Source organism: Macaca fascicularis, chromosome 12, assembly GCF_037993035.2.
Source record: "Macaca fascicularis isolate 582-1 chromosome 12, T2T-MFA8v1.1".
In the NCBI taxonomy this organism is placed as follows: Eukaryota; Metazoa; Chordata; class Mammalia; order Primates; family Cercopithecidae; genus Macaca; species Macaca fascicularis.
Genome location: NC_088386.1, coordinates 74267511 through 74284881, shown reverse-complemented (window position 1 = coordinate 74284881; position 17371 = coordinate 74267511). Strand labels below are relative to the sequence as shown.

The 17371-nt window shown below is 37.8% G+C and overlaps 1 protein-coding gene across 4 annotated transcripts in view; it reads left to right on the top strand.

Moving 5' to 3' along the window:
* The window catches only part of TTN (titin), a 273759-nt gene that overhangs the window by 87220 nt on the left and 169168 nt on the right, over window positions 1–17371 (top strand). For all 4 annotated transcript variants that reach the window (XM_045368331.2, XM_065526517.1, XM_065526515.1 and 1 more), the window contains 26 exons: window positions 34–315; window positions 468–746; window positions 849–1136; window positions 1328–1606; window positions 1701–1979; window positions 2078–2356; window positions 2492–2779; window positions 2920–3207; window positions 4533–4814; window positions 5039–5317; window positions 5730–6011; window positions 6128–6406; window positions 6916–7203; window positions 7312–7590; window positions 7704–7982; window positions 8075–8353; window positions 8950–9237; window positions 9377–9664; window positions 10438–10728; window positions 12482–12769; window positions 13338–13430; window positions 13553–13838; window positions 14928–15108; window positions 15316–15405; window positions 15505–15772; window positions 15875–16135. In XM_045368331.2, coding sequence (XP_045224266.2) covers window positions 34–315; window positions 468–746; window positions 849–1136; window positions 1328–1606; window positions 1701–1979; window positions 2078–2356; window positions 2492–2779; window positions 2920–3207; window positions 4533–4814; window positions 5039–5317; window positions 5730–6011; window positions 6128–6406; window positions 6916–7203; window positions 7312–7590; window positions 7704–7982; window positions 8075–8353; window positions 8950–9237; window positions 9377–9664; window positions 10438–10728; window positions 12482–12769; window positions 13338–13430; window positions 13553–13838; window positions 14928–15108; window positions 15316–15405; window positions 15505–15772; window positions 15875–16135 — 6843 coding nt within the window. The remainder of the gene's footprint in view (window positions 1–33; window positions 316–467; window positions 747–848; window positions 1137–1327; window positions 1607–1700; window positions 1980–2077; window positions 2357–2491; window positions 2780–2919; window positions 3208–4532; window positions 4815–5038; window positions 5318–5729; window positions 6012–6127; window positions 6407–6915; window positions 7204–7311; window positions 7591–7703; window positions 7983–8074; window positions 8354–8949; window positions 9238–9376; window positions 9665–10437; window positions 10729–12481; window positions 12770–13337; window positions 13431–13552; window positions 13839–14927; window positions 15109–15315; window positions 15406–15504; window positions 15773–15874; window positions 16136–17371) is intronic.

Sequence of the window (17371 nt, the reverse complement as noted above, 5' to 3'; positions counted from 1 at the left end):
TTTTTTCCTCTAATCACAAATTTCTTTCATCAGAACCTCCACGATTCGTGAAAAAGCTAAGTGACACCTCAACACTTATTGGGGATGCTGTTGAGTTACGGGCCATAGTGGAGGGCTTCCAGCCAATTTCTGTTGTCTGGCTGAAAGATAAAGGTGAAGTCATCAGAGAAAGTGAGAACACCAGGATTTCATTCATTGATAACATTGCAACCCTCCAGCTGGGGAGTCCAGAAGCATCGAATTCTGGAAAATATATATGCCAAATCAAAAACGATGCTGGAATGAGAGAATGCTCTGCAGTCTTGACTGTACTAGGTTAGTAGCAAAGCACAGCCAGAGAAAAAATATCAAGTTAATTGATCCATGATCATTTTCCTCAAATATTCCTCTTATCAAGTAATACAGTGATTGTACTCTTGAGTTTGAAAGGTGACTTTGTTTTCAATGCAAAATACTTCTTCTTTTAGAACCAGCCAGAATCATAGAGAAGCCAGAACCCATGACTGTCACTACTGGAAATCCTTTTGCATTAGAATGTGTAGTGACTGGAACACCCGAACTCTCAGCCAAGTGGTTCAAAGATGGAAGAGAATTGTCTGCAGACAGCAAACATCACATTACATTCATCAATAAAGTAGCTTCCCTCAAAATCCCCTCTGCAGAAATGAGTGACAAAGGGTTATATAGCTTTGAAGTGAAAAACAGTGTTGGCAAAAGTAACTGCACTGTATCTGTCCATGTTTCTGGTGAGTAGAATGAGATTTTTGTGCATTTACAATATTTCCACGGGGTGGAGGGGCACAGAATAAAACTTCTCTTTAAACACAAAACTACCCTTCCCCACATAGATCGGATTGTACCTCCTTCCTTCATCCGCAAGCTGAAAGACGTGAATGCCATCCTGGGGGCCTCAATTGTTTTGGAGTGCCGAGTCTCTGGTTCGGCCCCAATTTCAGTTGGCTGGTTTCAGGACGGAAATGAGATTGTTAGTGGGCCCAAATGTCAGTCCAGCTTTTCGGAAAACGTCTGTACTTTGAATCTGAGCTTGTTGGAGCCCTCCGACACAGGCATATACACGTGTGTGGCTGCCAACGTAGCTGGTTCCGACGAGTGCTCAGCAGTCCTGACTGTGCAAGGTCAGTGTGCAGGGAAAAAGCTGCTGCTTCTCTAACACCTCTTTCATGTGGATGTGATGTCTGCCTTCCCTGGAGTTTCTTTATTTTGTCTTCATGTTTAGTCTTAGCTCCCTTTTTTTTAAGGAGCAAAAGCACTTCTCACTTGGATTTCTTTCTTCTCTTAATCTCCCCTTCCACCTTGCAATATCTAGAACCACCATCTTTTGAACAAACCCCCGATTCTGTGGAAGTTTTGCCTGGAATGAGCCTCACGTTCACCAGTGTCATCAGAGGCACCCCTCCTTTCAAGGTCAAGTGGTTTAAAGGCAGCAGGGAACTGGTGCCTGGGGAGTCATGCAACATCTCCCTGGAAGATTTTGTCACAGAACTGGAGTTGTTTGAGGTGCAGCCATTGCAAAGTGGAGACTATTCTTGCCTCGTTACTAATGATGCTGGCAGTGCTTCCTGTACCACACATCTTTTTGTGAAAGGTTTGCTTTTTCCCCCAATATGTGCATCTTTTAAAATTTCTCCTAAGTCTTCATTAGAAGACATGAATTTTACCCTCATGTTTTCTCCCTATAGAACCAGCCACTTTTGTGAAAAGACTGGCTGATTTCAGTGTTGAGACAGGAAGCCCCATAGTTCTCGAGGCCACATACACTGGCACACCTCCAATCTCAGTGAGCTGGATAAAGGACGAGTATCTTCTTTCACAATCTGAGAGATGCAGTATTACTATGACAGAAAAATCTACCATACTGGAAATTCTTGAGAGCACAATAGAGGATTATGCACAGTACAGCTGCCTGATAGAAAATGAGGCCGGTCAAGATATCTGTGAAGCTCTGGTGTCTGTCTTAGGTGTGTTGACAGCTACCTCTTTGTATTGCTCTTTCACTTCAAACATCCTCTTTTACATGGCATGGCTGACTGATTGATTACCATCCTTTGTACCATAGAACCACCATACTTCATCGAACCTCTGGAACATGTGGAAGCAGCCATTGGAGAACCTGCAACTTTACAGTGTAAAGTGGATGGAACTCCAGAAATTAGAATTTCTTGGTATAAAGAACACACAAAGCTACGATCAGCTCCTGCATATAAAATGCAATTCAAAAATAACATTGCTTCCTTAGTAATCAACAAAGTGGATCACAGTGATGTGGGAGAGTATTCGTGCAAGGCAGAGAACAGTGTGGGGGCAGTCGCTTCTTCAGCTGTGCTTGTTATCAAAGGTGATGATGGTGTTGTTTAACCTAGTGTGTGTGAACAGATTCATTTTCTTAAAAACATCAAAACTTTCATGGATTGAAATATGTTGTGGATGCTTTCTCACTTGTAAATAAGGATTATCTGTAACTTCTTTACAGAGCGCAAACTTCCACCTTCCTTTGCAAGAAAACTGAAAGACGTTCATGAGACTCTAGGCTTCCCAGTTGCATTTGAATGCCGCATCAATGGCTCAGAACCTCTTCAAGTGTCTTGGTACAAGGATGGGGTTCTTTTGAAAGATGATGCTAATTTGCAGACATCTTTTGTTCATAATGTAGCAACTCTTCAGATTTTACAAACTGACCAGAGCCACGTAGGGCAGTATAATTGCTCTGCTTCTAATCCTCTTGGGACTGCTTCATCCAGTGCCAAGCTCATTCTCTCAGGTGAGTAACTCACATTACCCTCTTCATTGTAAAGCAGCTTCACTGCTCCAGGCCACCAAAAGGCTGGCGCCATTTAGTTTCTGCTGTGTATATGAGAGCATGGAAATCAAAATCACCATGTTGGTCTTCATTCTTTTCAGAGCATGAAGTGCCTCCTTTCTTTGATCTAAAACCTGTATCAGTAGATCTTGCTCTTGGAGAAAGTGGTACTTTTAAATGTCATGTAACTGGGACTGCACCAATCAAAATCACTTGGGCCAAAGATAACCGAGAGATACGCCCTGGAGGCAACTACAAGATGACTTTGGTAGAAAATACTGCCACTCTGACAGTTCTCAAAGTAGGCAAAGGCGATGCCGGGCAGTACACCTGCTATGCAAGCAACGTCGCTGGAAAAGACTCTTGTTCTGCTCAGCTGGGTGTACAAGGTACTTGTTAGAGTGAAGGAGCAAGATCTCTTTTACATTTTCAGTATCTTAAAATATAGGAGGGTGGGTGTGCTTGAGAGAGGGCTACATTTAGGACCAGGGTCTAGTGATTAAAATGGATCAAGTGGATCAAGTACCTTCCAAATGGAGACAAGTATTTTTTTATTACTTAAAAAAAATTTTTTTTAAACTAGGAAAACATGGACCAAAAGTCCATTTTAAGAGATTAAAAATAGAGACTAGAGAGAGACAACCAAAACTCTACAAAATTGCGAGAAAATCCTAGTTTGAAAGGCATTATCATAGGAGAAAAAAGCAAAGTTATTGCAAATGACTTGTTTTCCACAGTACTTAGTAAATGAATGGCTTTTGTCCGTCTAAGGCATAGCAAAACTCCAAACTATCAAGCCCTTCAAGGAGAATTCAGATGAGAATGATAAGTTCAACTTACTTTCCTCCATGAGCCCCACTTAAATAATAGTGGACGTCAGCGGCTGAGGAGTAGGTAGATCAGTATCTGCTATTATGGAAGGCAGTCATGTGTTTCTGCCACATGTTTATAGCTGCTAGTGTTAGCAATTAAATAGTTTACTCAATGGACTGCTAGTCGAGTCCATTAGAGTATTTTTAAGGGTTTTTATGATGGTGGTGGTTTATAAATATCTTGAAATTAAAATATAATTAGATTTAGCAGCCCATTTGCTCTATGACATATAGCTAATCATTTTCACTTCCCTATGCCTGAATTTTTTGCTTCAGTTAATGAGGAAAGCATTACTCTTGCACACTTCAGAGGAAAATTATGAAGGTTGAAGAAATATCCATTTAACACCTATAAGAGGAAAATGGCGTTTTAAAAATATTAGGATATCTGACCCATTTTGCCATTCTGGCTCTTCATGCTATGTAACTGATAGCATTGCAGCCTTAGGAAATAGTTCTCCACTGGTTCACATACAGGACAGTAACGAAACTCTCATTCCCCGTGGACCTCAGAGGGCTTCCACTGACAGATACATGCTATTATCTCTGATCTTGGCACTAGAGAAGGGACTCTTTTGCTGGGAGAGGACGGCACATTAGAGAGTAACGTCTTTTTCTCCTTCCTTTAGTAATAATACTTGATGTGGATGCTTACAAAAACAAGCGTATTTTATTTTAGAAATTTTCTATTTAGGTTTCATTTAACTCTTCTTCCTTGAACTGCATAAATTTGTTTTCCAGAGCTAAAGACCTCTCTAGCAAAGATTATTTTTTCCACCTCATCTTGAATTATATGCATCTTTTCCATCCCTTACCCTTTGTGTTTCCTTTTGTTTCCATAGAGCCACCCAGATTCATTAAGAAGCTAGAACCTTCAAGAATTGTGAAACAGGATGAATTTACAAGGTATGAATGCAAAATCGGCGGGTCTCCAGAAATCAAAGTTTTATGGTACAAGGACGAGACTGAAATTCAAGAGAGCAGTAAATTCAGAATGTCATTCGTTGACTCCGTGGCTGTGCTGGAAATGCACAATCTCAGTGTTGAAGACAGTGGAGACTACACCTGTGAGGCCCACAATGCAGCCGGCAGTGCCAGCAGCAGCACGTCCTTAAAAGTTAAAGGTCAGAGCTCTCCCCACCTGTGTATTTTTCACATTCGCCTCCTCTTTAATTGTCCTCTTAACTCCCTATTTGACTCTCCAACGATGTTTTAAAATTGGGAAAGGACACAGTAAAGAATTGAAAGTGTTTTTTTCACTCTATCTCCGATGGAGTGGAAGACTGATTCTTACTTTTAACTATATACTTACATAATACATCCGTATCTTCCTTTTTTCCAATTTTAGAACCACCCATTTTCCGCAAAAAGCCTCATCCTGTCGAGACACTGAAAGGAGCTGATGTTCACCTTGAATGTGAGCTTCAGGGCACGCCCCCATTTCATGTTTCTTGGCATAAAGACAAGAGAGAACTTAGGAGCGGCAAGAAGTACAAGATAATGTCTGAGAACTTCCTTACCAGTATCCACATCCTGAATGTTGATGCTGCAGACATTGGGGAATATCAGTGTAAAGCCACAAACGATGTGGGGAGTGACACTTGCGTTGGTTCCATCACTCTCAAAGGTTAGATGGACTGCATTCTCTTCTGCTCACTACTTCCCGTCTAATTGTAATAGTCTGTTGCCCCCTTCACCCTAGCTCAGTCTTATCACTAACAGCCTATTCCACTTTCCCTTTGTTTCCTTTCCAAGTCCTTTTCTGTTGAGTCTGCATCCCGTTTCTAAATCCTACTAAATATCCTTTTAGATAATGTTGTCATTAGGTTTTGATTGGATTAAGAAAGCTGGAGTAGATGAGATATTCAACTTTCCTACTGAATATAAACTTTAATGTGTCCCTGCTCGCATCGACCAAAAATGCCTCTTAAATGGAAATGATACATTATCACTAGTTTGATTCTTGGCATTCATGATTTGAGCAAAATGCTGTCAGTCCCACACATTTTAAAACCCAGGCTTTCCTCTTTCTTCATCAGCACCACCAAGCTTTGTGAAGAAGCTCAGTGACATTTCTACTGTCGTTGGTAAAGAAGTTCAGCTGCAGACTATCATTGAAGGCGCTGAGCCCATTTCAGTGGTGTGGTTCAAAGATAAGGGGGAAGTCGTTAGAGAAAGTGACAACATATGGATTTCTTATTCAGAAAACATTGCAACCTTACAATTTTCAAGAGTGGAACCAGCCAGTGCTGGAAAATACACTTGTCAGATCAAAAATGATGCTGGGATGCAAGAGTGCTTCGCCATGCTATCCATTCTCGGTTAGTACGAAGATGATGTTATCACAGATACAAGGCACACACTCACCAGGATCTGTGTTTTCTTTAGTTTTTCAATTTGAATTTAAAATATGGGTATCTTTTACATTTCATTCCAGAGCCTGCAACAATTGTAGAAAAGCCAGAATCCATAAAAGTTACCACAGGAGACACCTGTACCTTGGAGTGTACAGTAGCTGGCACCCCTGAACTCAGTACTAAGTGGTTTAAGGATGGAAAGGAACTAACAAGTGACAACAAATACAAAATAAGCTTCTTCAACAAAGTATCTGGCCTTAAGATCATCAAGGTGGCACCGAGTGACAGTGGGGTATACAGTTTTGAGGTGCGGAACCCTGTTGGTAAAGACAGCTGCACAGCTTCAGTGCAGGTTTCAGGTTGGTTGATTTCTTGGGCTTTCCCTTCACCATTATAATAATGTATTTCCTGATTTTCATAAATGTATATGGGTTGTTCCATCTTCTATAGGATAGCATGAGTCTTACATCTTCTGAATCAGCAAATTCAGAGGCAATACCATCTGTAGAATTAGAAGAAAACCACATTCAAAAGTTATATCCCTTTCTTTTTGAGGAATTTCCAAAATGATGATAGGAATGAAAAATAGTGTCTGGATAAGGTTAAAGCAGTCTTCCTTTATGCTGAAATAATTCACCACATAATGCTTCACGGCAAAGAGAGAATAAAATCCCTAGCAAGTCAACCATCACATTCTGCCCACTGATTCTCCAAGCTTTTGATAGTGTGAAGCCATAGAGGATTTTTTAATACCCTCACAAAAGAGCCAAATGGATCTAGGGATATTCCATCAAGAAGACAGCTCTCTCTTCAAGTCATTTTATAACTGTTGTCCTTTGTTTTTGCTTTTTTTTTGTATCACATTCAGATCGAACCGTTCCTCCTTCATTCACAAGAAAACTGAAAGAGACAAATGGTCTATCCGGTTCCTCAGTTGTAATGGAGTGTAAAGTCTATGGGTCACCTCCAATCTCTGTCTCCTGGTTCCATGAAGGAAATGAGATCAGCAGTGGAAGGAAATACCAGACCACCCTGACAGATAATACTTGTGCTTTAACTGTGAACATGCTGGAAGAATCAGACAGTGGTGACTACACATGTATAGCTACTAATATGGCTGGTTCTGATGAATGTAGTGCTCCTTTGACTGTGAGAGGTCAGTTTACAAAACAGTAAAATGAATTGCATTTCACAGTTTATTAAGCATGTTTGTCATAACAATTCACAAATCTAAACCTTTTCTGATATATGCTTTTGTGTTTAGAACCACCATCTTTTGTTCAGAAACCTGAACCCATGGATGTTTTAACTGGTACCAATGTAACTTTCACCAGTATCGTAAAAGGAACACCTCCTTTCAGTGTTAGCTGGTTCAAGGGTAGCAGTGAAGTAGTACCAGGGGACAGATGCAACGTGTCCTTGGAGGATTCAGTTGCTGAACTGGAGTTGTTCGATGTAGATACATCACAAAGTGGAGAATATACTTGCATAGTTAGCAATGAAGCTGGCAAGGCTTCTTGTACAACACATCTCTACATAAAAGGTTTGTCAGACTGCTCTTCTAGATTTATATGGTTAGTAATTAGATGTGTCTATGTCTCTATGTATATGTGTTTGATATTTTCAATTGATATATTTTCAATTTGGTCACTTTAGCCCCAGCCAAATTTGTGAAGAGGCTGAATGATTACAGCATAGAGAAAGGAAAACCCCTGATCCTAGAGGGTACATTCACTGGAACTCCTCCCATTTTTGTTGTCTGGAAGAAAAATGGCATAAATGTAACTCCTTCTCAGAGGTGTAATATAACTACAACTGAAAAATCGGCAATCCTGGAAATTCCAAGTAGCACAGTAGAGGATGCAGGACAATACAACTGCTACATTGAAAATGCTTCTGGAAAAGATTCCTGTTCAGCACAAATACTCATACTAGGTTTGTCATGATTGCACATTCTTACCTTTGTATGCAATCGATGATCTGGCCCATCTCCTTCATCACTGATTGATTATCTCTCTTGGCTGCAGAACCACCGTATTTTGTCAAGCAGCTGGAGCCGGTTAAGGTGTCTGTTGGAGATTCTGCCTCTCTACAATGCCAGCTTGCTGGAACCCCTGAAATTGGGGTATCCTGGTATAAAGGAGATACAAAATTGAGACCCACTACGACCTACAAAATGCATTTTAGGAATAATGTTGCTACACTGGTTTTCAACCAGGTTGATATTAATGATAGTGGAGAATATATCTGCAAAGCTGAAAACAGCGTAGGAGAAGTTTCCGCATCAACTTTCCTTACCGTTCAAGGTGATGGCAATATTTTTAAAGTGAACGAATTTGTGTTTCTTTTGAACAAGATTTAAAATGTCTGGGGAGGCCTTGTTTTTAGGAAAATCTTTCCAAAGTCTTAATATTCTGCTTAAGTAATCCTATTTACAGTTAGTGGCTTATCTTTTTCTGTGGATTTTACAGAGAGAGATAATATGACTAAATCTTTAATTGGAAGGATTATGCAATCATTTGATTCTATAATTAAATCTTTTTTAAAAGTGATCATATATTTTTTAATTCCACCCCATAAGTATCTCATGCAAATTGTTAGAAGGCAGTCTTTAAAATTACAGGAATCTGCTGCTTGCCCAGAGACATGCCTTCAGCCAACCAATTGCTTTACTGGTTTTCAGATTGGTTTGCACCTACTGTGCATAAGGGTTGGTCTCAGAGTGATACTTTTGCTCCAGAAATCTATATGCTTTTCTTTATCTCCAAGTTAATTCAAGAGACGTTAGTAATTCCTGATTTTTAAAAGAAATCACATATATACATGCATTTTGTATATATATAATTGTGAGAAGAGCATTTAGTAAATTAAAGTGTTTGTTACTTTTATTCTGTTCCTACAGAACAAAAACTTCCACCATCATTTTCTCGACAATTGAGAGATGTTCAAGAAACAGTTGGACTGCCAGTTGTTTTTGATTGTGCCATAAGTGGATCAGAACCTATCTCTGTGTCTTGGTATAAAGATGGCAAGCCATTGAAAGACAGCCCAAATGTACAGACATCATTTTTAGACAATACAGCCACACTCAATATTTTTAAAACTGACCGGAGCCTTGCAGGCCAGTATTCTTGCACAGCTACAAACCCTATAGGCTCTGCTTCTTCTAGTGCCCGGCTCATTCTTACAGGTTTGTGGATTCTTACACTTTTATTTCTATAATTAAAGTATTGTAATCAAATGTGAAATTAGGGAGAAATTTCTGTTTCAGTAAACTGACACGGTCCAGATACTGAGCCTGAAACCTTGTCTTTCTGCTCTACTATTAGAGGGGAAGAACCCACCATTCTTTGATATCCGTCTTGCCCCTGTGGATGCTGTGGTGGGAGAAAGTGCTGACTTTGAGTGCCACGTCACAGGCACACAACCGATAAAGGTCAGCTGGGCCAAAGACAACAGAGAGATACGAAGTGGTGGAAACTACCAGATTAGTTATCTGGAAAACAGCGCCCACCTGACAGTCCTCAAAGTAGACAAAGGAGATTCTGGACAATATACCTGCTATGCTGTGAATGAAGTGGGAAAAGACTCGTGCACAGCTCAGCTGAATATAAAAGGTATCATTTATTTTATAAGTGATCCCACAAAAGTGTAATTTTGTAGTATATCCTGAAGGTGTAGTTTTTATGATGATGAATGCAATTTAGGACATTTTTAAACAAATGAAAAGAAAACGTTTACGAGGAAATAAGTTTATCTAGAGAAGAAGTCATTTTTTAAATCTGTATTTCTTTCTTTTCTCGAGACAGGGTCTCACTCTGTCACCCAGGCTGGAGTACAGTGGCATGATCTCTGCTCGCTGCAACCTCTGCCTCCTGGGTTCAAGTGATTCTCATGCCTCAGCCTCCTGAGTAGGTGGGATTACAGGCACCCACCACCATGCCCAACTAATTTTTGTAATTTTTGGTAGAAACGGGGTTTCACCATGTTGGCCAGGTTGGTCTGGAGCTCCTGACGTCAAGTGATCTGCCCGCCTTGGCCTCCCAAAGTGCTGGGATTACAGGCATGAGCTACCACACCCAGCTTATAATCTATATTTCTAAAACTTTATATATTCCATATGATACTGAGATTACCCCCTCTTTTTACAAATTTGTGATTCTGTAAATGACCATAAGTTATTTCTTATCACCCACCTTGTAAGTCAAAGAACAGTTTAGAATAAGCTGGTAGAAGGAGACTGAAATGTTTAGGAACATACACTGATATAGTGTATTTAGTTGGTTAGCCTTGATTTTTAACTAAAAATATGAGATTTTTTCCTTGAAAAGCTTCATATTAGTAATCTGCTTCTGGATTCTACTTCATATATCCTTGCAATTTCTTACAGAGCGGCTCATCCCACCAAGTTTCACTAAAAAACTCTCAGAGACAGTAGAAGAAACAGAAGGGAATTCTTTTAAACTTGAGGGACGTGTGGCTGGTTCCCAACCTATAACTGTTGCCTGGTACAAAAATAATATAGAGATACAACCAACTTCTAACTGTGAAATAACATTCAAGAACAACACGTTAGTGCTGCAAGTCAGGAAAGCAGGCATGAACGACGCGGGTTTGTACACATGCAAAGTGTCCAATGATGCAGGCTCTGCTCTGTGCACATCTTCAATTGTCATCAAAGGTGAGTTATCCTCACAGCCCCAACCTGTTGTTTTTCTTCACTGCCTGTTATATAGCCATGTGCATTTCTTATGATATCTTGACCATGTAAGTTATAACAAATATAAATACACATTATTTAACTGTGTATTTATCACTCCACATGTTTACCAAAAATATAAATTATTGTAATTTAATTATGTGTCTTCCCAAAGGAGGTGTCATTTAATGGACTAGTATCTTAGGTTTCTAAGTCATATCCCCAAATTCCCTTAAGTAGTTAGAAGTTTCAGCATACTCTGAAATGTGTGCATACGTGACACATATATTTTTATGAAGTACATTTGTTTTTAATTTTTTCTAATGTTCATCACCAAACATCACACTTGACTATTATTGAGTTATACATTATATCACAGTCTGAAACTTTCTCCTTTCTAAGTGTATTTCTAAAGGATTATTTTTTAATGTATATTGCCCAAAGCTTTGGATCTGCAAACAAATATTAATCCCAGACAAAAGGGTAACATTTGCCCAAAAAGAAAAATAATGGGTAGAAAACATTGCATATCATTATGGAAGATGTATTTAAATACACAATCATAGCTTGAGACAATGAAATAGACTATGTTGTTTAAGGATATCTTTATCTGTTTCTCTTCACTGTAACGGCTTCCAGTAATTACAACATAGCTTCATCAAAATCACATTAAAAACTAAACTCTTAGAGCAGCTTGGAATTGATTACCAACTCTTATGATCTGGTTGATTATCTCACAGTGTACAGATAGTAAGTTATTATTAATAGACTGATATTTCTCATAAGTAAATATCACTGAGTTGTCTTAAAATTCCAATTTCATCACTCATTTAATGGAATTTATATGCATTTAGTTTTAAAACACATTTAATAAAATGAAAAACATATACTTAGCAGTGGCTTATATTCATGATTTACATTCATGATGGTTTTACCACGGCAGATAAATGCTTTCTATAGAATTCTGAAGCTATTTGTAAAATTTTTTAAAGGGTAGACATCAGAAGTTTTAATCTTTGCAATAACAAAAAAAAAAAGGCCTTATTCTTTCTAGGTACAGGTCTCAGAACCATTGAACAAAATCATTATATACTACTGAGTTGTACATGGCCTTCCTATCATGTTACTCATCGAGTCTTCATCATTGGTCTTCAGTTAAATACTGAACTTCAACTCCTAATTCCTTTGGGCTAAGATTGGATTTTAAATGCTACTGTGGCTCCATTTAAAAGCTAAAGATGAACATCAGAGAAAATCACATATAAATATGTGGGCTCATGTATTACTCAGATGCTAGCTTTCTTTCCTAGAGGGTAGCAATCACTGCTGCTGGAGATAAGCAGAATTCCCAAATAGGCCCTTCATTTTCAGGGTTCAGCAAAAACGCAGCTGTATACAGGTTTGAGAGAATTAATAGTGTGCTACATGGTAAAGAAGTTTATAGTAACTGCCAGTGTCTGCAGTGCTTAGTCAGGACACAGATGCTGGGGCAATTTGTGGGCAGCATGTCATGTGTTCTTTGCTTGTTTTTAAACCTTTATCGTTTTTAAAAATCCAACAAATTTAAACTACTGTCTTTAGAGAGGAATAAACCAGACACATAATTCTGTTCTACTACAGCAACCAGTGTTACCTGTTAGAGGCAAAACTGGTTTTCTCTTTATTTGTTTCTCTTGTGGAATTTAATACTTTTTTTGCCTTTATGTTCCTCATGAAAATACCTTTTCAATTCCAGAACCTAAGAAGCCACCTGTATTTGATCAGCACCTTACTCCAGTAACAGTGAGTGAGGGAGAATACGTGCAGCTCAGCTGCCATGTCCAGGGATCTGAGCCAATTAGGATCCAGTGGTTGAAGGCTGGCAGGGAAATAAAGCCTTCAGACCGATGCAGCTTCAGCTTTGCTAGTGGGACAGCTGTACTGGAACTCAGAGATGTGGCTAAAGCAGATTCGGGAGATTATGTGTGTAAAGCTTCGAATGTGGCTGGAAGTGACACTACCAAATCAAAAGTGACCATTAAAGGTACAGACACCTCAGAAGTATTATGCAGTTCAAGCCAGCCACCACTCATGTTTATTTGCTTATTACAATTTCACTAGAAATGGAATCAGATTTTTAGAAATATCAGTTGTTGCTCATCTGCAATTTGTAGGCTCCTTATTTTAATTGAAATATTAGATAATTTAACAGAAATAATGTCAATACAAAGTATCTGAAATTATTACAAGTTTACCACTCTTCTTGAACCTCTTTTCACCATATCCAGTAAGATTTAATTAATGCAGTTCCAAAAATGATGCTATAATAATGTGATAGAAAGTAGGCTGGTGTGATACACCTGGAAAAAATAAAACCAGGTCTAAAAATATTGACACTACTAACATGATTATAGTTCAACCTTTGATAGCTATCATTAGCATAAATGTCTGAGAAGCTGCTTTATCTTCTGTAACCCACCGTTACATAGGAAGAGAATTCTGCAGTACTTACTTATCACACTGCCAACCTCCTAAGGCTTATTTTAAAAAGGGGGATATTTATTACAATTCTGAGGTGATTGTAGTAACAAAACATGTAAACGTTTTTTCAGACAAACCAGCTGTGGCCCCAGCAGCCAAGAAAGCTGCGGTAGATGGAAGGCTCTTTTTTGTGTCAGAACCTCAGAGTATCAGAGTCGTAGAAAGTAAGTGTACTTCCTGAGAAGTACATCTTCATCTATCTGGTACCTTTTACTTATGATTTAATTTTGGAAGAACTGATTTTAGAAAATTAAATTTGTATTCATTTGTCTTCCTTATTCCTTAGAAACCACTGCAACCTTCATTGCAAAAGTTGGAGGTGACCCAATCCCAAATGTTAAATGGACAAAAGGGAAGTGGAGACAGCTGAACCAAGGAGGTCGTGTTTTCATCCACCAAAAAGGCGATGAAGCAAAACTGGAGATTAGAGACACCACAAAAACTGATTCTGGGTTATACCGATGTGTGGCATTTAACAAACATGGTGAAATTGAAAGTAACGTTAACTTACAGGTGGATGAAAGGAAGAAACAAGAGAAAATTGAAGGCGATCTTAGAGCAATGCTGAAAAAGTGAGTTCAATAAAAACCACAAATTGTACAGTCAGCCCTCAGTGTAAGCGGGTTCCACATCCACAGTCAACCAGCCCCAGTGGAAAGTTTTAAAGAACAAAAATTTTAAAAATACAAATAAACAAGACGGCATAACAACCATTTACACAGCACTTACATTGTGTTAGATATTATAAGTAATCTAGAGATGAAGTATACAGGAGGATGTGCATAGGTTACATGCAAATACTATGCCATTTTACATCAGGGACTTCAGCATCTAGCCACAGGCCTCTTGAAGCCAATCTCCTATGCATTCAGAGGGACAACTGTAATGTCCCATTCACAAAAGGAATCTCTCAAAAGGCATGGGCCATCCATCTCATGATTCAGATTGTTAAAAAACATAGGCATATAGACATTTTAACAGAAGCAGATAAGCAAAAACATCTGGGTGTTCTTGTTTCATTAGAATCAATTTCTGAATGTAAGAGAAAGTTTTAAGAATGAGGTGAATGTCTATTAAGATTTTTAAACAAAAAGAAATGCCCTAAAGAAACCCTAGTATTGTCTGTGCCTAGGTATGAAATTTTTGTTTCTATATATAATTTCTTATGTTATGAATGGTTCTCTAAAACAACTGTTTTAAACATTTTCCATAATTATCATCCATTTCAATATAGTTTATTTTTCAACATAATTATTGAATTAAATCCACACTCAATTCCCATAAATCTTTTCCATGAGATGTATACTATTCTATTATTAAAGTTTTCCATTGCTATTATTATTTTTTCTGATATTATAATTCATTAACTAGGCTCTTTGGTTATGAAGTTTACAGAAATACTTCTATTATTCTTTCCTTTCTTAAAATTTTTGATCCAATGTCTATATTTTATAACAATGGTCCTAATCCATCTGATTTTAATCCACTCCATCTCCAAACCCACATTTTAAAATTATTTCACAGCTAACATGGTAAAATTAATATTTATTGAATAAAGAACAAGAAAACCTTAATGAAGTACATAATCTTTGAATGATGATAGATAATTAAAAATAAATAGAAGACAGGTGATTTATCCTTACTTCTTAAATTTTATTTAGGACTCCAATCTTAAAGAAAGCTGGGGAAGAAGAGGAAATTGATATCATGGAACTTCTCAAAAATGTTGATCCTAAAGAATATGAAAAATATGCCCGCATGTATGGAATCACTGACTTCCGAGGTCTTCTTCAAGCATTTGAACTGCTCAAGCAAAGCCAAGAAGAAGAGACACATAGACTGGTATGCTCCTTCATATATAGCATCATCCTAAAAAAGTCACATTTAAAACATCTCACACATTCCCTTTGAATTACCAGAATCCTATAGTTATATGACATCATTTAATATGACCTAAACAGCATCCAGAATGGAAGTTGAATATAGTCATGCATCCTCTAAATCAAATTTTGTTTCATATGTAATACCTATCATTTTTGTTCTTCTCAGGAAATTGAAGAAATAGAGAGGTCAGAGAAAGACGAAAAGGAATTTGAGGAACTTGTATCATTTATTCAGCAAAGACTGTCACAGACAGAGGTAAAAAGAATTATGCTGATAATAAAATGAACAAGTTAGGATTGAGTATTATTATAAGGGAAGGAGTAACAAATGTATTTTAATTCTTTATTCTCCTAGCCTGTCACTCTGATCAAGGACATCGAAAATCAGACAGTTTTGAAAGATAATGATGCTGTCTTTGAAATTGACATTAAAATTAATTATCCAGAAATCAAGCTTTCATGGTACAAAGGAACTCAAAAACTGGAACCCAGTGATAAATTTGAAATAAGCATCGATGGTGACCGACATACACTCAGAGTCAAAAACTGTCAACTTAAAGACCAGGGCAATTATCGATTGGTTTGTGGCCCACACATCGCTAGCGCTAAACTAACCGTAATTGGTAAGTTAGAAAAGGCTTATGAAATACTTGTGAGATTTAAATTACTGTTGAGCACATCTGCGTGTGATACTGAACAAAATGTGTGTTGTATCACATGAACAGAGCCTGCGTGGGAACGGCATCTTCAGGATGTGACTCTGAAAGAAGGCCAGACTTGCACCATGACATGCCAGTTTTCTGTACCAAATGTAAAATCTGAATGGTTCAGAAATGGCAGAATCCTTAAACCCCAAGGTAGACATAAAACAGAAGTGGAACACAAAGTCCACAAATTGACCATTGCAGATGTTCGAGCAGAAGACCAGGGTCAGTACACCTGCAAATATGAAGACCTTGAAACTTCAGCAGAACTCAGAATCGAAGGTGCGTGAAACACTGTGGAGTCCTTGTGGTGCAGCATAGGTCAATGGCAAATGTTGTGCAGGACGCCTGCAGCCCTGCCTTTAGATACACACCAAAGTGGTCATGTGTTCTTATTTCCCAACACACGTTCTCATAGTATTCACTCACATCTCAAAGTTCATACAGAAGCACACGGGAAATATTCAAATGAGTGTCAATTCTTTTGCGTCATTCTTTTAGATTTTAATCTAGTCTAAGACATAATCTTTAACAGTAATTTCTGTCTAAAGTCTAAATTTCATGATTCTCATATCTAGGATTGTAGAAAGAAATCTAGGAAAGGACAAGATCTCATAGCTGTAAATCTGGAGGATCTTGGTTAGGAATTGATACTTTGTTTATAGGACATAGTCTGACTTTCTCTGTACAAAATTATGTAGATAAAATTAACATGTCATGTGCAATTAGCAATTATTTTTCAAAAAATATTTATTTCATTTTCAGATCATGTTTCAACCTTCTGAATCTCTGAAATTAAGTGAAATCTCAGAATTTAGGAGCAACAACATTCATTTCCTAATTGATTATATGCATTTTCCAAAGACACCCTCAAACTGTATTGAGAAAAATTTTGGTTATAATAGCATCTGCTTTCAACTATTGGTGCCCATTTGTATTTGCTGAAACACAAATATATGACATTCGATTTACATAAACATGTCAACTTTTCTAGCTTACCTTACAATGAATATCAGTGACTGGTTGTATTTTAAATGATTTTCAAAGTAAAGGTCCAGCTGCAAGTACTAATTATTTTTTAAATAATTGATATTTTTAATATAATTATTTAGTAAATAGAGCTCACCAGAGTACTGTGATTTCTAAGATTTTATGGTACTGTTATACGTATAAGACCCTCCCCTCCGTCCTCTTCTAGAAAACACTCCTGCCATCCACACAGATCCTTTATTTGTGCCCCTATGTACTTAGCAGATTTCCGAACTCTAAAATTTTTTTGTGAAATTTAGAAGTGCAGATTTCCTATTGAGTTTGAAATTATTTTACAAGAAAAGTTATACATATTAGATAAACAATTCTAGATCCTGAGTAACAGAAATCATTTTACTGAGGCAAGAAAGAATTTCACAGAGGAATAAGTTACAGAGTACAATTAAGTTTGTGTACCCTAACACTTTTAAAACTTAATTTGACTTCGGGTCATAAGCTCTCTTTAATATGTCCTTTATGTAAATATTT